At 40.9% G+C, this 26,294-nt stretch overlaps 1 protein-coding gene across 1 annotated transcript in view; it reads left to right on the top strand.

Moving 5' to 3' along the window:
• dnc (phosphodiesterase dunce) overlaps positions 1 to 26,294 on the top strand; it is a 774,040-nt gene that overhangs the window by 18,934 nt on the left and 728,812 nt on the right. Inside the window, exon 2 of the mRNA XM_072304339.1 lies at positions 23,937 to 25,288. Coding sequence (XP_072160440.1) covers positions 25,200 to 25,288 — 89 coding nt within the window. The 5' untranslated portion in view covers positions 23,937 to 25,199. The remainder of the gene's footprint in view (positions 1 to 23,936; positions 25,289 to 26,294) is intronic.

Here is a 26,294-nt window from a genome sequence, read left to right as displayed (position 1 = left end):
CCCAGAGTTTGACCCGATTGAGTATTTATTAAAGTTACATAGCAAAATTATATTAATGTAGAATAGTGGGAGGTAAAAATTATCCAAGTGACCCAATCAGACGCTGGCATAGTAGTGGCTTATTCAACTTTAATAATCTGGATCGTTGACCTAATAAGCTTGAATGAGCTAGCATGTTGGGCCGTTCAATTTTAATGCTCTTAATGATTCAGCTACGATAAGCCTGATCATTGGCCCAATGAGTTTGAATAAGCCGATTAATTGAATCATTCAAATTGAATGATCCTGATCATACAAGTTGAACGATCCAACAAGTCGGCACATTCAAATTGAACGATCCAACCAGTTGGCAGATTCAAGTTGAATGATCCAATGGGCCAGCGTATTCAAGCGCATTGGGTCAAAGATCCGGATCGTTCGACTTGAACGATCCGGATCATTCAAGTTGAATGATCCAACGAGTCAGCGCATTCAAGCTCATTCGGGATCATTGATGCTCATTGAAGAATCATTCAAACTCATTCAGGATCATTGAAATCGAACGATCCTGAATGAGCTTGAATGATCATTTTTTTCGGGAGGTGTAAATTTAGGATATATTCTCGTGTTAAAATTGTAGAACGGACACGTTGAATGTATTGAAAAATGATAATATTTCAATGCATCCCAGTATTTTCTATTTTTTGCAAGAAGAGTCATGAATTTTGTGAGAGGTCTGCGGACAAAATGAGCTCAGAAACCGCAGCAAAATCGCATAACGTTCCGCAGGGTGTATCCTAGAACGTCCTCAGTCCCGAAACCAACACTGCCGTAATATGGAAAAAACGCCGTATGAATATTCGGGAGTTGCCAAAGCTCATCCGATTATTTGTTCTTTTATAAGATGAGTTATGAATATTTTCACTCAAAATTTTCAGCTACTTCAAATCTGATTGCGAATAAAATTAAGGCTCTTATGGCTCTAAAGGCTCTTATAGCGTTCTTCCTCGGCACGGCAGAACAATGAATTACTGCAATGGGATATTTATACTTTTTATGATGGGGGGAGGAGTGCGCTCACTACAATACATGACAGTATGGTAGAATATTGTTATATCCACACTATTCTAAATGAAAAGCAAAACTACGAAAAACCAGTAATCATACAAAGATTTATACTTTACAATTATTATATCATTTACCATTACTAAGCATTAATTTTTCCTAGCTTTGGTGCCTCATAGATTATTTGGGAAGCACTAGTCTAGGATCCTTTTATGTTTGAAGAAGGTTATGACTCAAAATTTTCGGATGGTTTGGATTAAAATGAGATTAAAACTTACTAAAAAATTAGCAGAACAATTAACGTCCTCAAGAATTTCCTGAAATTTCATATTTCATCAAAGGAAATTCTTGATGTTTTATGGACCGTTCGAGGAGTTATACGGTAGAAATCTCAACCCGTTAAGTGATTGCTTGTGTAACACTTGGCGAGCAGGCGTAAAGAGTTTTAAGTTGGAGAAAAATAGTGAATATTTTTCCTCGAAATTTTCAGACACTGTAGATCAAATTGCGTACAAAATTATCTGAGAAATCGGCAGACAAATATTCAAAAATTTTCCCGAAAATTAGTGATTTGTCAGAGGAAATTTGGCAACGCCTAAAGGTTCACACGGCGTTCTTCCTTAGCACGGCAGAATTGGTGAAAATATAAGCTTTATTCCCGTTTGTGACACTGTGAAGGGCCTAAAATACGGGAAACAATCAGAAATAGATTCGCACTGTCTTTATTCTCAGTATAAAGGGGCTCTAGATGAGACGAGCGTCTTGCACGAGCCGGCAAGGGCGTTGGGGGTTGAGATAGTGGCAGTTGGGCGCCGCGCCGTCTTGAGCGCCTCGACGCCGCGCCGCTGGAAACTCCGCTTACCACCCCCTCCCTCCACCACCCAGGAGTGAGTCCACGGAATGTGAATGTCGATGATGCGTCTGGGTCATGGGGGGCGGGTTTTGTCGAGCGGGCGGGCGGGCGAGCGGGGGACCTGTTGCTGATGAGCCGCCCAGGCTGGGGTGGCCGATGTCAGGGCGGTGGCGGCGGCAGCGTAGAATAATGAAGCCACGACGATGTAAGCCCGGTTGTACCCCGGAGAGAATTTCCATGGTCGCTTACGAAGGACCAGCAACGATAATTCTTATTGCTTGATTGGTTTGCTGCCAGCCTTCATACGAGCGAAACGTTGCCGGCCTCATCCTGCAACTCCTCATTATTGCGAACGCCAAGGGGCCGTTCATAAATTACGTGTTAAAGGATAGGGACCTGCACGGGAAAAAAAGCACGAGGTTGTTGCATGATTTGGGCATTTCCAATTAATTGCAGTAGTACCCCCAATTAATGATAGTATAGCACCCCAATTAATGATAGTAGCACCCTAATGAATTATGGTAATACCCTAATAAATTAGGTATAACCAACCCAAATGTTGCGGTACTACCCTAACTTGAGTTGCGGTACTACCATAATTAATTAGAAATGTCCATATCATCCAACAAATTGGGGTAGTACCACAATTTTATGGGGTAACCCCGTCCATTCATTCCCAGGTTCAGTTATGGTGCGGCCATCTTTTGGGTGACATATGATTCTCGTCGCTCTTGCGGGCTAGTTCCTCTCGGTATCATTTGAATAATCAGCTGGAGTCGATCGATATCGATCTATGTCGATAACAAATTTTTTGGGGAAAAATTAACATGCTTTTGTGACATTGGTGAGTGAATTCGGAAAGCCTACATTCGCACATTCAGACACGTTCGGTACAAAAGTCGGCTAACCACGAGCTGAGGGCTGATTGGTAAAATTGATAGACAAAGCGATAGACAGAGAAGACATAAGGAGTTTGGAGCAATCTCATTGGTTGAATTGGGTGACATTGGTGCTATAGACTAAGGGAGAAACTGATGGACTGTCTATAGGGTCTCTCGTGGGTTGCCGTTAGTTAGTCTATTACCCACGTCCTTTGTCCATCGCACCCACCCGCTTCCACCGTATGATCCCTCCATATCCTTTTTGCCCTCTCTGTCTATCGCTTTGTCTAACAATTTCAACAATCAGCCCATTGGACTTGGATTTGATCCTGAATCGAGAAGAGAATGTTTCGCGCTCCATGCAACTTCGGCTTGAATTGAATTCGCTCCGAATCCTGAGCACGCTGACTCGGAGCACCGAGTTTGTGTGAGGGGCGCTCAAAAAATCATCCTAGTGTTAACTCCAAATCCAGGATTAAAGAAAAATGGCCGTAAAGCGATACGACCGCAATGGGGGAGAGATTTGCAGCCCTCACTAAAGAAAAATCGACAGTAAATCCCTGCCTGGTGTTTAAATGTTTACTCTTCTTCTCGAATTTGTTTCTTTTTTTCCAGCCGATTTGGGTCGTTACGCCCCGACGCTCGCGTGCTGCGGTTGCCAAATTTGACTTGGCACTATCTGAGCTGCTCGCGATTGAAACCAATAGTCAAACGAAATATTCCTTATCGAAACAGCGAAAGACTCATGCAAATAAAATCAGAGTTAGATCAATTTAAATTCAAATTTAAATAAAATAAAACCCTCATGTAGAAAATTCTCAGACCAAGGGAGGATGCGGGTCATAATATCGATGATACTCTTGTAGTTAACCGTGCAGGGATCACTTTGAATCTTTGAAGCACTTTAATTTGATTTAAGTGTGTGCGTATTTATTTTATTTCAATAATTCCACGCATTTTTTCACCATTTTGCTTTTAAATTTATTTGATCTGTGATTTTGTTGAATCAGTTCATTTTTCATTTTTATCTCTTATTATTTTATTTTATTTATTTATTTTTGTTTAGTTTAGACCTTGATTTCATAATTTGATTTTACTTTTAATCGTATATTTGTTTTCTGTATGTTAGTGTAGTTTACGGATGAAATACACAATTTTATTAATTTCATTCTATGATACGATATAAACACACCGCGATCTTAATGCTGTTGAACATCTACACATAAAATGCTCAAAATGACTCTTGAAGATGCTGGGCTGGGGTGCACTCTGCAGTCCCTTAATGATATAATGTTTAAGTAATGATTATTCATCTTTCATTTATTTTTATTTTTTTTTTATTCCACTCGGTACGAATACACCATCCAATATCATCTCAAGCGAAAATGATCTCAGTGAGTGCTTTCAAAATTTTCATGATTTGAGTTCTTAATAAACTCATTTGTTTACTCAGTTCGCCGCACGCTCCATCTCACATACCCATGCGTAAAAATGAGGGTAATAAATCTATAAGGTGCTTGCCCTGCGCGCCGACGGCCTTCTAAAAAGGATGAAATGAATTCGAACGAATATAAAGATCAGCACATTAACCCCTGCGCCTTTCTCTCTCCCCGCTGGAAGGGAATCACGAACCCTCTGAAAAGGCTGCCACGAAGTGCTGTCCATTTTTGAGATGCGCCTACAAACGCGTAGCCTCGCAAACCGCACTACTTAAATGTATCGCCAGCGGCCTACCGCTCGCCGACCCTAATATTGTTGCCAAATTGAGCGGGTAATGCAAGATTTTGCAATCATTTCTCGCGAGAGAAGAGCTCTCAACAACTTTGCATCTTCGCCTCTTTTTCCCATTTTCAGGTTCAGCGAAGCGTAGCACATGCCGCACTGGTGTAGCCCACGGGATTCGACCAATCCGCGGTAGACTGCTCCTGTAGTCTCATTTGTTTCAACCGATGCTCAAGTTTATTTGTTGCCCACCACGCTCTCTCGATTCGCTCGTAACAACATGAAAAAAATTGAAGGTTAGCGCGAGGAAGGGTTCGTGATAGAAATTTTAAATTCACCGGGCGTCATGCAAGGACGCCATTTCGGTCTAGTCTCGGAGGAGATCAAGTATTACATGAGGCATTTTGGCCCCTCCCACCCTTATAAGTCACGTTCGATGGTAAAACTGCACACTGGAAAAAGAACACATTGGATCTAGAGTCCAGACTCTTAAAAACATCGACAAAAAAAAGTACTCTTGATTCAATTAGAATCTAGCTTAAATCAAGAACCAAGCCTCTTAATTTAAGCGGATTTTGTTTTGATTCAAGCAAAAATCCGATTGAATCAAGAGTATTTTTTCTTGTCAATGTTTTTAAGAGTCTGGACTCTAGATCCAATGTGTTTTTTTTTCCAGTGCAGAAATGCGTATATCGGTTTGCGGCGTTCAGACTTCCTGTCATACTTTATTTTTCATATGGAAAACCACTTAACGTCATTTATTGAGCACTTCGGATATTTTTCTTCTCTATGTGAAGAATATTCTGTGAAAATTTTAAGCCACGATGTTGGTTCGATTTCCTTTTAAAAAATAAAATAGGAGCGGAGATTTTCAAACACCGCAACCGGTATACGCATTTTTGCAGTTTTACCATCGAATATAAGTCCATGTAAGAATTGGTTATGACCACCACTAATATGGTAATTATAATCATAGTTTTTTCTCAGTGTATCAGTTCAGATAATCCGAATTTGCTTGAAAACATTCCGGGTTTTAAATATTAGTCAGCCGTTTCAAAATTATAGTCCGTTGATTCACATGACCGAGATTCTTCCGTGGGACGGACCACGGAAGACAAACAGCCTGGAAATCTCTGCACCCGCCGCTGCTCCAGCTCTTGCCCGGACAGGAAATGACAATTGGACGTATTTAAATCCGAAGGGAGCATCTCTCCCGTCGCGTGAGCCGCGGCATGCGTGTATCCTTATGGGTCTCAGGGCCCAGGCCACAACGAGGATAGTTCTTTTCAATGTGAATGCGTCCAATTGAGGCTGTCCAACTGTCGGAGACGTTGCCGGGTCTCCTCGGTCTATTTTTACAACTATTCCTCAACCACGACAACGCATCCGAGAGGAAATGTGACAACGCTGCAAGTTCCGCTCGCGGATTTTTTTAATAGCTTAACGAACTTTGTTTTTCATTCCGGCCGCGACACTTGCCGCCCCCCTCTCAACTCCCCCCCCCCCCAATCCGTCCCTGTGCCCCGTGGCTCGTGGCTCGGCTGAGATTCGCGCTTTGGGTCTTTGATTAGTGCCTGTGCCGGCTGCCCTCTCTCTCGTGATCGATCTGAGAAAAGTCTGACCCCTTCGTGGGGTCAGGTCGTCGCATGACCGTAGGCCTACTTCTTAATGGCAGCATACGCTTAGGGCCTACCAGGCGTTTGCACGAAGAAAAAAAAAAAACCCAATGTCGTTTTAGAGGAAACACTTAAGATCATTTAGTCCTTTTTAAAAGGATAAATATTTATTAAGGGGCCGTCCGTAAATTACGTAACGCTCTAGAGAGGGGGGGGGTGGAGGACAGCGTTACGCGACATTTTGTTTTCACGTGTTAAAGGATATGGACCTACGTCAAAACAGCGTTACAAAGGGGGGGGGGGGGTAAAAATGCCGAAAAAGTGCGTGACGTAATTTAGGGACGGCCCCTAGCCCCTATTATGGAAATACAAGATAACTTACGTATTTTCAAAAAAAGGAGGAAGCTGCTCTCTGGCAAGATTTGTTCATTAACGAGTAAACCACCTTTATAATGAATCCTAAGAATTACGGCTGAGATGCCATCTCTGTCCAGATTTTATAAACGCTTCCTGTAGAATACATTTATTCGGCTTGGAGAAACTTCATTTAGTTTTTATCTTTTGCGTTCATCGTCAGCGTGTGCGACAAAAATAACGGATGTCCCGTTCACATTTTCACACCCCTAACTTATATCGTGTGATAGAATGGTTTAGTCACATACAATTTGGCATTCGAAGTGTAAACTTAGCTGTGAATCGTTTAATTGGCTCTGAATCCCAGTCATCCGACGAGAGCATTCCGAATCATTTCCCAGTTTTGAGAGCTGCTTGTTTACACACTACGACACGGCGCAAACATGAAATGTGCGTATGTAGCCTTACATCTTTATGCCGCGCTCAGAAAAAGCGCGCCGAATGAAGATTTGAATGTTGCCAAATTTCCCCTAGTTACTTATTTGTTTTTAGGAAGGTAATATGCACAGGGTGATCCATAAGTCTCGCACCAACCCTGTAAGTTTTGAAAAAATTGAGTTGTAGACTCGACATTCCGGAAGTGCTCCCAACCCTGAGGAGAGGGTATGGACCTGCATGAATTTAAAGGTTTCAACCTTTGATGGTCGATCAAAGTTTTGCAAATTTCAACTTCATGAGGGTTAGTAAAATGACTAAAGGCCTCTGATTTTTGTACAAAGTTTTTTTGTTTAGTTGTGAGAGTTTTCAAGAGTAAAAATTTGATTCAGAAGGACTGCTCATGAGTTGAGAATATTGTTTTTCATACCCCTCGTCGAGTGATGTAAATACGTATCGGGACCTCTTATAGGAACCTCATATTGAAAATCAGAGGTTACTAACTATGACCAATCCAAAATTATAGCCGGATAAAATTTATATTTGTATGACTATGATTGACTGCCATTTTGAAACGGTAATAGTCAAAAACATGCAATTTAAGCCGAATTCCATGTTTTTCGCACTCTCGTAAATGAAGGGGGCTTTGCCCCTCTGGTCGTTCCACGTCCCATCCTCTGGACTCTATTTTCTTTCAGACCAGTTAACGATGAGTACATACCTCGGAGTGTTTGCGTTCATACGATTCTTGATTATTTTACTTGTAGAGTTAATTTTGTTGAACCGATGATTTCTAATTGTTTCTGTCCGAAAAGGCTCAGTTTTTTCCAGCCGTATTAACCGAAAGAGAAGAATCTCTGTATAAATATATATTGTTCGTTATAAGACCACTAAAAGTCTATTAGTATGATCTAAATGAAATATATTCACATCATACACACAAAAAACGAGTCGCTTGTTTCTGTAGGGTGGCTTCGCAAAACTTTTGGGAGTATATTTTCTATAAACCAATGAGCACTTAAAAAAGTCCAAGTTTCTAACTCAATTTTTTCAGAAGTTACGGGGATGACGTGGAATTCTTTGACCATTCTGTATATTTCCGTTCAATTTTCGACTAAAAATGAAAGAAAAAAGAAAAAAAAGAAAAAGAAAAAAAAACTAGAAAGTGGCCCAAACTGTATGTAAGAAGGTGAAGAAATGATGCTGGATCCACACCATTTCGCGGGGGAAAACAAACAAATTTCGACTACATTAGATTAAATTTAGAGGAGAATCACGCGAACACTTTGAACAATTTGGAGGAAATTCAAAAGTTTTCCGGAAAATTCGCTTTCTATTGAAAAAATTGGCAACTTCCGTGGTCTCTTACGGCGGCGTTCCTCCGCAAGACGGGAGTGAAGGTTCTTCTTCCGCTGAAACATGGCTAATTTTGGATCCTGATTACGCTCGTTTTTCCGGGTTATAGGTTTTTTTCTTGCCAACGCTAAAGAGGACGAAAGAGTGCCAAATATAAAGAACGATATTACCGCGCGAATCGAGGCGGGAAGCCTCCTTACATTTCCGTCAGAATGTAGCATGTGGCGCCGCGCTTGTCGCTGCTCGATCATAAAACTCGGAACTATGTGTCTTCCTCACTGCACCAGCTCCGTAGCGCCACTCGCGAGCTTGTAAAAAACAAGGAGTGGCGCAGTGTAGAGTCCCTTTATACTGAGAGTCAAGACAATTTGAATCCATTTCTGATTGGTTCCCGTATTTTAGGCCTCCACAGTGTCACAAACGGGAATAAAGATTACAGTTTCATCGATTGCAAAGATTATAATCTGGAATGGAGCGGGGAATTACGGGTTCGGCAAGGAACAAACGGAATAAGGGAAGGAACGAAGAAAGGAATTCGAGAATGGGCCGATCAAAGATTACGAAAAACGTTCAATTTCTGTAATCTTTATTCCCGTTTGTGACTCCATGAAGGGTGTTGTCTTGACTCTCAGTATAAAGGGACTCTAGCGCAGTGGAGAGTGACCTTCCTTTGTTTTTATGCACTGAAAAAAAAAGTAGCTTGGATCGAGCATGATAATTCTTGAATTTGCCGCCAAGAATTTGCTTTATCTTGCTTTAAGCTGACTTTTTCTTGATTCAAGAAAAATAATGCTTGGGTCAAGCAAAAAAGTAGCTTATATCAACCAGCAAAATTCTTGATTTAAGAAGAAATACTTCTTGGCGGCAAAAAGATTCTTTTTTTTTCCAGTGTGCGGTTTCTTAGACGTCACCGTCTGCTCCTTCCCTTAAGTTTCATCGCCTTGAGCTCCGTACCGTACTACCAATGAGAACCGTAAGTAACGACCGAATCCTCGAGCTGAACACTGAAAAAAAAATCTCGGTGTATTTACTAAGAAAAGGGTAAAATTACCAAGAATTCAGGGTTCTATTTGATCCCAGTTTTTTCTTGGTAAAATTGCCATTTATGGAATTGGTAATTTTACGGAGAAATTTCAGTAAAATTATTGAACTTTCTCGGTAATTTTACTGGACCTTGGTAAAAATGCCAATATTTTTTATCGACTGTGGTAGAGTTACCGAGATGGAATGGCAAAGTTACCGGGAATTGATAACCAATAAAAGTGGTATTCTTACCTGGAAAAAACGGTAAAAATACCGGTTTTTAGGTAAGCTTAGGTAAGTTTCCTTCAAAATTCCACCAAGGGGCAAGCATTAGGCCCTGTCCACACGAGCGGGGTTCGGGGAACTTATTCGACGAACTGTTCAGTTCCCGGAACTTGTTCCTTAAAACGAGGCATGCTGTCCACACGAGTTCGCCCGAACTGGAACCGGAACTTCAATCAAACTATACAATTATTGCAAAATAATAGATTATTACGGCCGCCAAAGTAACAAAAATAAATTTCAAGACATGTAAAGGACGTAAAAAACAAAAACAAGCAAATTCACATCAAAATAAGAAACATATGTAGAGGCTCGGTGTACAGGGAAGTTCCGGGTTTTGGAGGAATAAGTTTTTAGCTCAGCTAAAACTTGTTCAGGAAACAAGTTCCTCGAACTAAGTTCCGCGAACCGCGCTCGTGTGGATAAGGCCTAAGTTACTTGAGGAGGGCGGAGGGATTTTGAGCTTTCACCATATGGGGGGCGAGAGAGGTTATGCTCAGTCTTATGTAAGATCCTCATTTTGAAAAAAGTGCATTTTTTGGTCAAAAAAATTTTTTTTAGATATTTTTCACGCTCTCTGGAATATTGTCTTTGTCATATTCAGGCTTTCGTTGTGTATTTCTATTTAGGGGCGTTAAATCAATTGGGACGTGGAAGGTTGTCACACGGTACCTTACACGGATAAAAAGGGGGAGGAAGGTAAAAAATCAGCACCATGAGCATTAATCGAATATTCTCAGGTCCCCTTCGGTAAAACACGGATTTTCTGCAACACGGAGGCACATAATTTTTTGAATTTTTCAAAAAATATTATTCCTATCCTTCTCTAACGTATTTGAAAATTTCAATGAAAAATACTTGTAACTAGTCTTATGTACGTAAAAATGTTGCAACAGTCGATTTTCATCAAGGCGTTTTTCCACAGCAAGATAGTGTAGCATGGCGTGCGATTTTCATTGATGTTTTGAAAAAGAAAAAGAAGAAGAAAAATAGGCGTAAAATATAGAGATTAGTAATTGATCGATGGACTACGAAATCGTTCTTAGAGGCGCTATGGGTCCATTTTAAAGTCCCAGCGGTTTCTCATTCCTCTCACGCTTTCCCTCCCTCTGCAGCATTTGAGTATAGAACCAACGGCAACGGCAACTCTGTAGTGAAAGTTAAAGGACTCTCCCGACGTGTGAAAACTCCCCGGAAGAACTCAGGGGAGCCCTATTCTAGAGATCTGTGTGGTAAATAAAGGAAATGCGTTCTATTCGGGGGCGTAATGTCTTTATTTCCTCGGGGGATCGTAGCATCAACTGTGCCGACTAGTCGTGATCCACCTGTCCTCCCTAGGAGTCCCTTTGAAAACTTACCATTCGTTGCCACGTCGCGGTTGCATCGCGTCACCTTCAAAGCCAAAAATGCAAGGCTGTGACGCAACACTAACTCAAGGTGCTGACAGATTCGGGTCTCACGACTCCTAATATACATCAAATAAAGATGAATTAGAAATCCAAGGAAATAGAAGAACAGGATGAAAAGTAAGATGAAAAAAAGGGAGCGTAAAGAGAGGGAATGAAAAGGAAAGAGAAGGAAAAGGAAAGAGAAGGAAATGAAAAGGAGGAACAAAAATAACTTCCTAAGCAGAGGAAGGAAATTAAGAAGAGAACGACGAGAAAGTAGCAGGAAAAGAAAAAGAAGAGAAAGGAGATAGCGAAAGGAGGAAAAATAAAAAGAATAATAAGAGGAGAAAGAAGGAAAGAGGAAGAAAAAGAGGAAGAAAAAGAGGAAGGAGAACGGATATAAAAATAAAAAAGGAGGAGGAAGAAGCAGAGGAGTAGAGAGGGAAAAAAATGGAAAGGAGAAGAGAAACAACGATGAAGAGGAAACATTATACATTCGTCTTTTTTCTCCTCTTTTTCTCTTTGTTTTCAAGTCCAATCATGGTAAATATAGAAATGTGCAGTCTTTAAGTTGAACCCTTTTGGATTTCATATTATTCGGTCAATAGTGTAAGTGTTAAGCTGGCAACAAGGAAAAGAAAGCCGTTCGATCCTATTGTTGCCAACCTAAATAAATCTGTTTAAATCTAAAATCTAAACCCAATCATTCATTTTAACTCCTTTCTATTTCTCCTCCATCATTCTCCTTACTCTCCTCTTCTTCCTAATCTGTCTCTTCTTCTTTTCGGGTTTAGAAAGCCCGAGTTTGTCCGAATAGGGTCGCAGTTCGGGGAGAACTCGAGTTCAGGATCAAATTTCGGCGCACCTAACCGAAAAAAACACCACCTTTCACCAGTTATCAATACGTAGAGCCGTGCTTGAAATCTACAATTCGAGCAGAGGGGGACGAGCTAAGAGCACGACCTGAAGGCGCAATCAGCTGAGAAAAGATGCTCGGCTTCCAAAGAAAACAGAGGGCTCTCACCTCGCCAGCGGTGGATTTGAGCGATAGCCTCTTTAAAAGTCCCCCCGGGGACCTCACTCCCGAAATCTACGTGCCTTTCAGCCTTTTCTCCTCCCTCTATTGCTTATTCTTGAAATTATCTGTCCGAGTTCTTCTCTGCTCTCCTCCGCTTTTCGCCATCCCACTCGAACGGAGCGTCCTTAGGAGTAAACTGAGGTCTTCAATTCGCACTTTCATACAATTTAGTCTGGCCACTTTCTATAGATACCGGAACCTTTAAATCAGCCGCCGTTATGGTTTAAAAAATTTGGACCGCGTTTAACAGGAAGGAACCAATCCACATCAGCTATTGCCAAATTTAACTGGGCAATACAATGTTTTTACAAGAGAACGTTTGTGCGGATTCCTTTGAAATTTTTAAGGAATTTGCTTCGCAAATTATGGAGAATTTTCACTACAATTTGCACGGAAATCCGCAAAACCGTTTTCATGTAAGAAATTAAATTGCCCAATTAAATTTGGCAATAGCTGATGTGGCTTGGTTCCTTTCTGTTCAACGCGGTCCATTTAACCCTCCGTATGACAGAGTGTTAATAATTTGTAACATTTTATTTTTCGGGTGTTTAAAAATTGAATCTTTCCTTTGTGGCAAATTTTGCATATTGTAATCAGTTTTTTCTTGTTTTGAAAACCTATCTCCTAAAAATTTTAAATTTTGCCAAAAATTGGGTGCCGTATGTTTTTTATGCAAGCTGCAAAATAGATCCGTGCCCCCCAGAACCTGAAATCTACAATTAATTAATGCCATAGAGGGTTCACATAACACAAAACACAACGTGTGGCAACAATTAGTGGATGGGCATTTTTGAGGGGATGCTTGAACTACATTTTGTAATAAAGGATCGCTAATGGGTTATTACACCCCTGAAACTACAACCAGAAAAAAAAGTTCTTTCTTCAAAATCTTACGTATCACACAACAGGACGTTCGGAAATCAACTCTTGGACAAGATACTAACGACAATTTTTAACACAGATCAAATGAATGGTAGATCATATACAAACGACGTCATTTACGTCTTTGGTATCAAACCAATGTCAATATTTATAAACACGTATTTCAACTTTGAAGCTGCCAAACCACGAATCTCGGTTTGCGACGTTGCAAGCTTCCTATCACACTTTATATCGTAGATGGAAAATTACTCAACGTCAATTCTTAAAAACTTCCATGATTTTTCTTCTATGTATGAAGAAAAATCTGTGAATGCTTCAAGGAATGGTACTGGTTTGTTGATTTTTGACAAGCATCTCCTTTACAAAAATGAAATGGGAGCGAAGATTTCTAAACACCGCCGCAAACGAGAAACATGGTCCGGTAGTTTCGCCGTCGATATAGTAATTGTTTAGGAAATGATTTACATACTTCCAGTTGTGCACGGAGACAAATTTTGTCAGATCAATAGAAATTTTAATTAATAATTTTCGTAAACAAAAAATTTCCTTGTTTCGAACGGTATTTATGTCATTTCAAAGAGACATTAAAACAGACGACATTGTTAATTTAAAGACATTTTCGGTTATCTCAATGAGAATTACTAACCCTGGTCTGGCAAACCTTGTCTATGCCGCTATCTGATTGGTTCATCAGTTTTAGATTTTTTGTCAAGCTTTCAGAGACCTACATAGGAACAAAGCTAATTACGAGAAATGTGTATTATCGCGGGTAGAACAAGTAGTACAGTGAAAGTGTGACTCCCGCCAAAATGTACCCATCAAAGTTGAATCAGAACTTATTCCAGAAGTTTGAGATGAGAAAATTCTCATAACGTCTGAGTCTTCGTCGCCATCTGCTATGTTTACCTTGATTCAGCATTGGGAACGGATGGGCTACCTATGATGCCATGCTAAGGAGATCGCCGTATGAACATTCGGACGTTGCAACATTTTCTCTATTCTAATATTGATTTTTGAGAACAAATATGAGTATTTTTCCAGTAAGTTTTAAGACACACTTACGATTGAATTGCAAGTAAAATCATCTAATTAAAATTCAATTCATTGAACAATTTTCTCAAGAATTTTGTTGTATATTAAAGTAAATTTGGCAATGCTCGAAGACTCATACGGAGTTTTCCCGATCATCTTTCCCTCGATCAATACTGCAATGCAGAATGCATACTTTAATACTGCACTAGGGGAAGTGTTAGGGGCTATCCCCTAAAAATGTTGTACTGTCCCAATTTGTTGGATGATAAAGACCTTTCGAATCAATTGGGGCATAGCGCTGCAACTCAAGTTGGGCCTCGTCCACACAACCGCGGGTTGAGGAACTTCGGGAACCTAACTTGTTCCTGGAACCCTCAGTTCGCAGAATCGTTCAAACTGCGCCCGTGTGGACAAGGCGTTGGGGGTAGCACCGCAACATGTGGGTTAGTAACCTAAATGATTGGGAAACCACCACAATTAATTGAAAATGCCTATATCATCTAACAAACTCTACCTCTCTGTTTCGCGTGCCGATTGATCAGACAATGGTACCTTTTATGCGTGTTGAAAGGATCGAAACGGCAACACTCTCTTTACGCGGAGACTCTAGCTTGGCCTTCTTTTTCCTACTTTTTTTTATACTTGTTTTTTATTCGGTGTAAAAGGGGGAAAACTGGGTAGCAACAGGAAAGCGGTTTAGATTCCAGCGTGGATGACAGACTATCAAAGGTCTCTAAAGAACTCTTAAAGTGACTACAAGCTCAATTACAGCCTACTCATGAATAATTAAAATTCCATTTACCGCAGCCGCAGTGGCAGCGAGAGAGCTCTTCCAGCGTGTTACCACGCCAACATGAACGTGCCACTTCCGTGGCGAGACCACGTCCAATGAGGCTCAGAAAAAACGCTTTTCTCCTTTTTTTTCTTTCTTTTTTTTTGTCAAGTATCTTGGAAATAATCAATTGTATCTGTAGACTGACGGAATAAAACATGATAGCTTTCCCCTCCACGAGAAAGTGCACGGGAAAAAACTCTGGTTAGAATTACCATATTGGTGGTGTTTTGTGGGAGCTCTTAATAAATCGTGGCCATCATAACCCATAATAGTAGTATTTTTACCATTGAGTGACAATTTTACCACTGTAGGGATAAAATTACCAACGTAGACGTAAGAATACCTTTGGTTATTACTTATTTTCTAAGAACTCGCATGAAAAACCACTGATATGGTAACTTTAAGACTGTTGTTTCTTAGTGTATTTGTATTGCAAGTGTCATTTTTGCCCGATCCGTCAAATTCTTCCACAATTAGAAATTTTGGTTTTTTACATCATAAAATACTTCAGAGGCCTTTGATGTCGCGAAAAAAGCTAACCGTCACAGAGATGTCTGCAGGGAAAAATATCACAAATGCTAAGTGAAGCAACAGTGATGAGAATTTTGGCGGATTTTTCTGCTTCTTTGGTCATGTTCAACTAATGGACCACTAGACAAGGTACGAATTTAAGCAATCTGATACATGCTTCTTAACCAGAATTTCACGTAAAACACGATTCACACAACGAAAATTACTGAAACTAACTCCTAACGAAGATATCAACGTTTTTATTTTACATTGGATACGAGGAATTTGAACTGCCCGCTCACAAGAAACTCAAAGCTCTACGTTAGTCAACTCGCGCACTACAACGGTTTCAGCAAGCTTCTTAATTGAGCAATGTTCATTTCCCACCATGTGTTGTTCAAACCATACGCTATTTGCTACAGCTGAGCCAAAGTGTCAAGATTGAGGTTGCCAGATTTTTACATCGCAGAGATTGTCATGATAACGTTTAGCGCGCGATGTGAATCACGTAGAGCATTGAGTTTTAATGAGCGGGTGGTTTGAATTCACACATCAAGAATCATCAAATATCTTAGTAAGGAGTTAATTTCGGTAATTTTCTATGTGCGCATCGTGTTCTACGTGAAATTTTAGCTAAGAAACATGTATCAGAATGCTGAAATTCGTACCTTGTCTAGTGGTCCATTGTAAGAATGAAGGAACGTTCACAAGTTTTACAGTTTCTGTAGTTTATCCGCTTTTATGCATACAGAATCTGCTAAGAATAAAGTTGCACTATTATACGCCAATTTCCTCTTTCTTTCATTAAAGTATTACTAACACAAACATCCTTAGAGGTTTACTAAGCATCACGTCTCATAGTTTTCATGACTATACAAATCAAAAGAGGTATAGGCGACATGAAGTCCAGTCAGACTGATCCGATTAATGCTCTCTAATTTTATCGTCAAACACAACCCTGTTTGTCATGAAATATTTCATACATACAATTTTATTTTATTTTCTTTTTGGTATTGCAGCTGAGAATATTAGCAACATTTTGCATGAAGTAAACCGTACCATAACTTTGTTCTCAGTATCGTTCATCCTCAATGACCACAATGAAATGAGAACAGATCGAGTAACGAAATTCACTCGGTAATTTTGTTGCTTGAATCGAAGTCGTTTTGGTGTTTGAATAGAAACAGTACACTTTTTCACGCCTGCCCTCTAAGATAGAAAGAATTTTACAATTTTAGTATCATTGCGTAAGTGATACTTCATTTTTATGAAATCGAGTCCAACTGTTTTCCCTACGCGGGCAGGCATGTTTTCTAACTGAAATCTGATAGCTTTGGACTCGAATTCCAGCCCAATCTCTCTCCGTCAGACATGATTGATTATTTGATATGCAATTCAAAATACGAATCACGGATTAGCGGAAACCATCAATCCAATTGAAACAATTACTCAAGCGCAGTTGCCGAAGTAAACTCATTCATTCTTTGATCGTTAGGTGTGCAGAGATCGCCTTGAAGGGTCCCCGCCTTCCATACGGATCCAAAAAAGTGTCCAAAAAAGTTATGAAATGAGATAAAAAAAGAAATATCAGTATCAAGTTTTGCTCAATATTGCCCTGATAAGTTGGGAGAAGTTATGGGAAACTTTGCTGTGGAAGTCTTTTCCACTAGCAGAAATCATTGCATTTTTTCACTGTCCAGATACCTAGCGCTCAGAATTTTTTTTAATCGAATTTTTATCAGGAACCTTGCCAAAAATACACTGAAAAGCCTGAAAATAGTCAGAGATTTTTATGTTCAAAATATTTGAAAAGTCAGGGAATTTTTAAGTTCAAGAAATCTCGTCCGAATTTTTTTTTATTTAATAGTGAACACGCCACCATGGTATCACGGCAAGCAAAATGGTAACACCGCTAAATGATGATAATTGCGGAATTTTTATAAGTAGGAATTTGCGTGATTGACATCCGCGATGCCCTTGTGGGAATATTTTCTGTGGACAATTTGCAACAAGTGGCAACACTGCTGAGATGCAGCAAGAATAATTGTAACTCACGTTTACATGGTAAACACGATTATAAGTGTGACGTAGTGCAGTTGGGCATTACCAACCGCAGCCATACGTTGTTCCTGAGGAAACCGGAGCGCCTTCAATTTGTCGGTATGCAACACGGACATCCCAAGAACACGAATAGTTGTATCCAGACCTAGCCATCGAAAAAGCTAGAGCTCCCTCTATTTCTCCACTTGGGATATCAAAATGTAGCACTTATTGCACTCATACGTCATCGTAGCACAAATATGAATAAGTTTAATTATTTAATCGAATTGAAAAAAAAAAAAAAAATAGTAATAAATAGGTACGTGCATAAAATTGAGACTATTAGTGCGGCAATTTCTTGTCTGACTTCATCGGCAGATGTACATTTTACCGTCATCTGAATTTTCTGACTTAATTTACTCATAACTATGTAAAAATCCTGCTGCACCAAGTAGGAGCACCGTATAGAAATATTCGAAAGCTGCCAAGTTTCCTTCGATAAACCATTCATTTTAGAGAGGGGGCGTCAATATATTTCTTTCAAACTCTCAAGGGGCCGTTCACATATTACGTAATGCGCTAGAAGGGGGAGGGGATTTGAGCCAGCGTTACGGTGCGTTATCAAGCCCGGGAAATCCGAGCAGGGGGGGGGGGGGGAGAAGGCCTTTGAAAAAAAGTGCAAGAAATTGAAAATCCCACCGTTCCCGAATGACTTTTTTCAATTTTTTTCGAGGAAACAGCTTGAAAATCTTGATTCTTTTAAAATGGGGGGAGGGGTCAGGCCAGCGTTACGTAATTCAAAAGGGGGAGTGTAGGGCTGCGTTATGGGTGATTTACAAGAGGAGAAGGGGTCAACAAATCGGAAAAAGTGCGTTACGCAATACTTGAACGGGTTCCAAGAATATTGGGTTAAACTTCGGGGAAAGTAGTCCGTATAATGCAAGGGGAAAAAATTCCGAGACTTCCCAGTGGGCTGATTGTTGAAGTTGATAGACAAAGCCATAGACAAAGAAGACAAAAGAGATATGGAGGGATCTCATTGGTGGTAGCAGGTGGTTGCAATGGACAAAGGAGGTAGGTAATAGACTAAGTAACGGCAACCCACGAGGGACTCGATAGTTAGTCCATCACTTTTTCCCTTCGTCTATTAGAACCACCCATTTCAACCAATAGGATAGTTCCATACTCCCTATGTCTTCTTTGTCTATAGCCTTATCTATCAATTTCAATAATCGGCCCGCAGGAGACTTACATTTTATCAGTAACAATTTGGCAACGTCAGAATATCTGTACGGGGTTTTTCCATTGCATGGCAATATTTTAGCCAGCTCCTGTTTTCTCGATCCACTGTTCGGCGAGAGGAAGGGGATGCACCGTGCCCGCGGATGTGTTTTCTGTTATGTACGCTCCACTCACCCACATCCATCGTGTCGCCATGGCAACCCACGCGGCCAACCCTCCACACTGTTGCAGGACTAATGCCCCTCGAGTATGAAAATGTGCTCTGTCCTCCTCTTTGATGGCTTTGGTTTCGCCCGGCAACCATGGTCGCCAAAATTGCCAAGAATTCGCGCAAGCATGAGAAAACTATCCAAACTGAGACCCGTAATAAGTAAACGAGCGGAGAAAGGCACATAAGTATAAACACATCTACTGGAATAGAATTATGTTTCCCACTGCCCGGTGAACCATTAAAAATATTTACCTTTGACGATATATGAGAGAGACCCCCCCCCCCCCCATACGATGTTATCCTCTAAATAGAGTAAATGTAATATATTTCCGGAAGTCAACGTTCAGATTCGATTAATGATAACCGCGAGCTGATAGTCGAAATTGATAGGCAAAGCGATGGACAAAGAGTACATAGGGCGTACAGCGCGATCCTGTTGTTAGAAATGGGTGGTTAATTTATAGACTAAAGGGGTAAATGATGGACTAACTGTAGGGTCTCTTGTGGGTTGTCATTAGTTAGTCCATTACTTATCTCCTATATGTCTATTGCAACCACCCACACGGAGAAAAAAAACTCGTGCGTGGGACCCGAAGTTTAGGTCATATGGATCTCTGAAGTTTTCAGATTGAGCATCTGAACACTTTAGGTCTAGCTGCCGAGGTTCGGATCACACATCTGAAACTTCAGTTCTTACATCTGAAGTACTTCGGTCCTCACATCTGAAGTACTTCAGATGTAAGAACTGAAGAACTGATGAACTGATGAACTGATGAACTGAGAACTGATGTAAGAACTGCACGAGTTTTTTTTCTCCGTGCACTTCCGCCAATTGGATCCCTCCATATCGCTTATGTCTTTTTTGTCTATAGCTTTGTCTATCAATTTCAACAATCAACCTGCTGATGGCCAATGAGATGAGTAATCGGTTTGTAGCAATCTTCAACAAGTCACCAGCAGTGCTTACTCCGGCATTCATGAATCATCATTGGGCGATTTTCATTTGTTTTTGATCGAGGGTTGTTCTTCAAGCATCATCAGGCGAAATATAGCGTTGAACTCCAATTTTAAATTTTTCCTCGGCCGATTTCATAGAATAGTGTTCGTTAGTTAATTGTTTTTTATTAGAGACATTCAGCAAGTTAGGCTATTAATGTATTTGTAAAAAATATGAAGGGTGTGTACAATTGTAAAAATTTAGATCTCATCAGTGTGAGGTCTCTAAATTCCATATATTTTCTCCGTACCCGTAAAGTAGAAAGACATTATCGCAGCTTTTTAGGTCGGAAGGATTTAGGAATAGAAAACCTGTCCTCGTCGTGTTAGCTAATCACAAAATGTGTGGGCCGTTTCTCAACGTACGAGAAATTGATAGAAATGCTCTGTTGTCAATTATAAATTAGGCGAGTTTTCCCTTTTTTTTGGTGCAGGCGAAAATCTAAACAATTTTATTCTGCACATGGATTTATAATATTTAAACAGTCGAAAGAGGAAAAATTTATTGAGGTTGAATGAATAATTATCAATATATTCCGTTCAATATTCCATGTTCTGAGGAATGACTCCCAAAAAGACAATCCTTGAAATTTCGGACAGTACTTTGCGCCTTAAAATGCAGAATTACCCTTATAAACCTGTGCTGAAGGTTTTGATTTTTAATTGAAAAATATGATTTTTTTTTAACGTGGGTGGCTCACGTAAGGCTTACTTGGAACCATTCTCCCTCCTCCTATTCCATCTTTGTAGGTTTTTCCTGAGGCAAGGTCAGAAACAACACCACAAAGAGGCTTAAACGGAACCATCTCAGCACGGAGGCAGAGCAAGGGAAAGGACACGTGTTGACGATGGCGCAGAGATACAACTATTTATGCGTGATGGATGTCCGTGTTGCGTCTGAAAAATTGAAGGCGCCATGGCGCGCGGCGCGGCGTGAACTTGCCATGCTTCGCTCTGTGCCGCCATTTAGGTGGGTCCAAATCCAAAAGATTCGGAGGAAGTTTTAAAAAAAACGAATCCCGATTAAGTCGCTTCTATGACTTACGTAACCCTCAAAGCACCACCTTAAACAGTTTTTTTTACCACCTGAACTGCCTAGTCTTTAGCCTAATCCCATCTTATTTTGACCGCGGTAAGCAGAATAAAGGAACCAAGCCACATCAGCTACTGCAAAATTTACGTGGGCAATTCAATTTTTTTATTTTTTTTTTAAACGGTTGTGAGGATTTTTGTGCAAATTACAGTGAATTTTTTGCATAGTACGAAATAAATTCCTTAAAATGTTCAAAGTAATCCGCTCAAACGTTCTCTTGTTACAAATTAAATAAGTGCCCATAGTTAAATTCAACAATAGCTGATATGGCGTGGGTCCTTTCTGCTAAAAGCGGTCCATTTAAAGTTAACCACGATTGAGCCTCAGTATTTCAGCAATCTGGCAACTGGGCGCGGCGTTTCACAACATAGTGAAGTTGGCGCGCACAGTTTTTGCACTCTAATTGAATTAAATTGTTGTTTCCAGTCGTATTTATCTTCAGGAGTCGACGGCCTCGGCGCTCATTCCGTTTCCGTGAGGATTTAAATTATTACGAGGGAACTTAACCGGAATCACTCGCGAGTGTGAACTAACACCAATCTTCTCAAATCTTGACGAGATCCACGCAGTCAAACACACGGGCTTTTACAACCTTTACAACCATCCTTTCAGAACTCTTCAAGCACGATTTTCGACGGGAAACTTTTCCTATACGTTCGTAGAAGAAAACATCTTATCACCTCCCGAAAGGAGTTACCTATACTTTTTTGGCCTAGAACTTACACGGGTAAAAGAAACCTCTTGGTTCAAGAGTGCAGTTTCTTGTCGCCGGATTTAAGAGTCTGGACTCTAGTTTCAAGCGGATTTTGAATTGAATCAATGCAAAATCCGCTTGAAACAAGAGTTCAAGACTCTTAAATCCGGCGACAAGAAACTGCACTCTTAAGTCAAAGCACCGCGGCATTGGTCCAAGGGTTTTTTTTTACCAGTGTACGTTTTCTCGGTAATCTAGGGAGTTTACTCTCAGAATTATCAACAGATTCTCATCGACGGATGAATGTCTAAACCTACCTTCCAAAACAAAAACACCTACATATCAGATATTTCCAATTTTTTTCTCAACAAAACGTTCCATCAAAGAATTCCGACGATTATATTCATCCTCATGTCGTCGTTTTCCCCACGAAAAAACGAAACTACATTCCGTTGATGCCAAATTTCCCTTCACAAATTTAATTTTTACCGAAGGAATTTAGGGCAATCCTAACTGAAAATTGCACTGACTTTTCCTCTGATTTCAAGTAAAAATCAGAGACATGTATTTAAAAAAACACGGATATAATCGTGTGAAAAAATGAAATGTTGCTGTCAATTTTACGTTTGTCATGTTTACAGCCCTGAAATGAAGTTACCTCTTTGGTTGATTGTCACATTATAGAAGAAAAAAATTAACGTTCTTAGGAAATCATAAAGTTTGATACGAAACTACCTCAATATTTATAAAACACACATCATACTTTCCTTTGATACATATCTTTTCCCATCAATTTAAATGAGAATAATCCATGCAGAGTTTGCAAACATTTTAAAATCATGAATTGAGAAACGTTGACTTCGCGAGTTTAAATATTAGAGCCATACGTAGAACTGAGCGGCACGCGCGCTGGCTCCTACAAACCTAACATGATACTTCACGCATTGCGCAATGCGTGAAGTATCCCTGTTAGGTTTGTAGGCGCCAATGCGCGTGTTACGCTGATCGCCCTCGCCCGCCATAGCGCGGCGCTTTAAGAAACTACTTCACAACAGAGGTGTTGCACAGTATCGCGTGGACGTAAACTACCAGAAAAAAACAGGTGCGCAGACGAAAACTCGTTGAAGAAATGTCCTATAACCAAAATAGCACTATGTAGAAAATAAAGTCGTATGTAACAACATTTGGTCGTAACATGCATCCGAGAAATTCAGTCTCTTGGTTTAAAGTTTTTAGTTTTGACGTTGATCCGAGTCGTTCGAAGGGTGTATCTGAAAGAGTTCACTTTTCACTCCATGTTCGTACGTACGCTTCAATAATGAACGAGTAAAAATTTATTTCTTACATGGAATGATCCGTTTTGAAATGAAATACATTATTTAACGAAGAGATCGCGAAGTTTTATCTGCACCCTTAACTGATGCACAGTGCCTTTAAATTACATTAAGGATCTCTCAATGTACTGATTTTGAGAGCAATAAGTAAGTATCTTGGAAATTTTCTGCATTCCTAAAATGAATGTGAGCAATTAAAGAGAGGATTGGAGCATGGCTGTTGCAAAAACTAGTTGGAGCCAAAAAAAAAGAAGCATCATGTCCTGTCCTCGTGCAAAACCGCGCGTAAATAATAATTGGATTAGCGTATCCGTGACATATTTAATCCACTGCATTTCTCGCTGTTTACGTAAAAATATCGTATACATTTCTGTACTCCTAGCTTTCAGAATAGCTGTTTACACCAATACTGACCGGTTGTAATTCTCTAAAGTTGGCAAAACTACAGCTTTTCCTTCATTCGAATCCATTACAACTATCGACTGTTGGTGTTCCACCTAGTATCGATTTATTTAATGCATTCAAATGAAGGATTATCAATGTTGCCAGCCAGCTAGAATCACCACCGATACGGACTTGCAAAGACCTCTTATCTGTTATTAATTGACGCTTAACAAAAAGGTGGTTGATTTAGCTTATATTCTCAATCGAGGATCCACATACACGCATTTACTGACTAGAATCGTGGGTGTATAGCGCATATTTCTGAAGCAGCAACTAAGACCCTGGACATCTTTGAATATATTTTTTCCAATGGGCAGATACAATTCTATAATCTTACTACGTCACGTGTGGAATAAAGCGTAACTTTTTAATTTTTTAGGAGCTTTCGTAATTTCTGAGAAAATAACGCCGCAGATGCCGATTTATGTTGGATTATTCGAGGTTTGCAACAGCTTAACCAACTATTCTTTGCTCTACCAATCCGGGGTAATTCGTCACGGAAAACGTAAAAAGCTTCTAGTAAGCAACTAAGTATGTTTAGCAAAGACTTCTAAGCATTGGTTTTTCATGTATCATTGATTTTTCATACAGGTATACATCTGGACTTGATTCCAACCATCATACTTCAAGAGCTTATGAACAAATACAAACTGAAAGTGTTTAATGCAGGGAATTGTGCACGTAATCCTGAAAGTCTTCCTTCAACCGGATGATATTGATGAGCAGACTGATTGTAGCTCAAACTATGTGTGATACCTCTCATTGACAAACGCGTTCCCAAATGATCGATAGCTTCGATATTACAAAGCCGATCCATTCGATCTCCAATTGTTGCGTGACGATGTGATCTCAAACAAAATCAAGATGGCCCGCCTTAAGCCGGTCAAGGTGAATGTTCTCATCCACGGCCACAAATCCAAATACTTCTCCTATCGATGGCCATCAACTTACGACCCCGTAAATTTTGTGTCGAAAAGTTCGGAACATCACAACCATTCCTTTCGTCAGTGTTAGACCACATCGCTTAGTGTTTCGCCAAAATCTGATCAACGCAACATCAGATTAAGTCTTAATTGTGTCAAATTTAGTGATATCACTCTTAAAAGTACCCACGACCACTGAAATCTACTTCCATCGGTTCTTGTCCCACGAGGAAGGAGGCAAGCGTGGTGAATCCAAGAGGTGCGGACTCTGTGGAATCGGCGGTTTTTGTTTTGAGAAGTGGCGACTTGTGTGCAACGACCCTTAACTCGAGTGTTTGTTTGTCACGAGGAGTGGCTCGGCGAGTGCTGCGGATGCGGATAGGTGCGGGAGCGGTGTGGGTGTGGGCGCGGCGAGCGTCATCGTGTGTGCTGGGCGGAGTCAAACAGCGGGGTGGGGGGCGTCTCGTGTAAGTCGTGCTGTTGCGCGCAACAGCCTGCGCAGAAAAAGGGCGGGGACAGCGGAGGAGGAGGCGGCGCCGGCGCTGAGGACACCCCTGGGGACGCCTCCGTCTCGAACGTACGCGTGGTCGTCGAGCAACCGTCGCTAGACGGGGGCACTGGCGGGAGGCGGAACAAGGAGGGCTCCGCCCCCTTGGCCCCGCCCGCGGCTCTCCACGACATCCACGAGGAGGAGGAGGACGGCGCCAACGAGGACGACGGCGAAGACCCGCTGTCGGCGAGCTCGTCCTCGCTCACGATCCAGCTCCGCCGCGACCAGAAGAGCTGCAACAGCCCCTCGCCCACGTTCTCGGCGACGCTTTTGAAGCTCTCCTCGGAGCGGAAGAAGCAGAAGAAGGGGCGGACCCGCTCGGTGACGAGTACGACGAGCTCGGATACATGTGGCAGCAGCGGATTCAGCGGCCCCGGCAGAATGCAAGCGGAACAAGGTAGTATCGGCGAGCTCCACAAGTACCATCAGCGATACCTCCGCAACCGCCGCCATACTTTGGCCAACGTTCGGTGAGTCAAAATCTTCCTTACTATCTCCACCTTTCCCTATACTTTTTCTCAATCGGCTCACTTCCTGACCACGTGGAAAGTTCTGCATGAGGTTCTAACACAGCAAACTACCCTGGTCTATTGGTTCTGGGGCCGATACTACCTACCATTGGTCTTACGGCACTATCAACCAATCCCTTTGTTATTTTGATGAGCACAATACCTTCTTCACTTTTGAGTGATGATACATCGAGTAATGGTACACCAAGTAATGATACAACAAGTAATACATTGAGTATTACATGAAGTAATGATACATCGAGTAATACATTGAGTATTACATCAAGTAATGGTACATCGAGTAATGGTATATCGAGTGATGACTTATCTTTTCCTCGAAATTTTTTGTTTCTCGCAATTCTCACTTTGGAATGAGCTCTTGAGTAAAGTTTTAAAAGCAGAATATCAAAAAATTGACGAAAATTGGAGGATTTGATCGAATTTTGACCAGAATTTGTCAGATATTGGATATATGCGCAGCATAGTGAAATTCAGAGCCGGATTTATGGGGTGGCCACATGGGCCGCGGCTCATGGCGGCTTTGGGGGCGGCAAATTTTGCATTTTTTTTTTAGAAAATACAGGTATAAAAAAAAATTGAATTCGGAAAACGGAAAGAGGCGACAAAATGTCTCATCTCCTGAGAGTATAGTAATTTCTAAGTTTGTCGTCTTTCGGTGATACAAGAGACAGTGCCTCTAATTAGTCGAGTTAGGAGAGAGAGCTAACACGCAATTTGGCCTGTAGCGGCGCTGTGCAGAGAGCAATGATGACGAGGACTTGAGATGAAAAGGAGAAGCCCTCGGCGCGGCGGTCGGCATGTAACACATATTAGCGCCTACGAGACTGCATGAATACTTCACGCACTGCATCAAACACAGTGCGGTCAGTGTGAAACGCAAGCGCCTACGAGACTGCCTGAATACTTCAAGCATTGCGTCAAACACAGTGCGGTCAGCAGCGGTCGA

This window comes from Bemisia tabaci, chromosome 1 (genome assembly GCF_918797505.1).
Source record: "Bemisia tabaci chromosome 1, PGI_BMITA_v3".
Taxonomy (NCBI): domain Eukaryota; kingdom Metazoa; phylum Arthropoda; class Insecta; order Hemiptera; family Aleyrodidae; genus Bemisia; species Bemisia tabaci.
The sequence above is the reverse complement of the archived record's forward strand: the minus strand, read 5'-3'. Positions and strand labels throughout refer to the sequence as shown.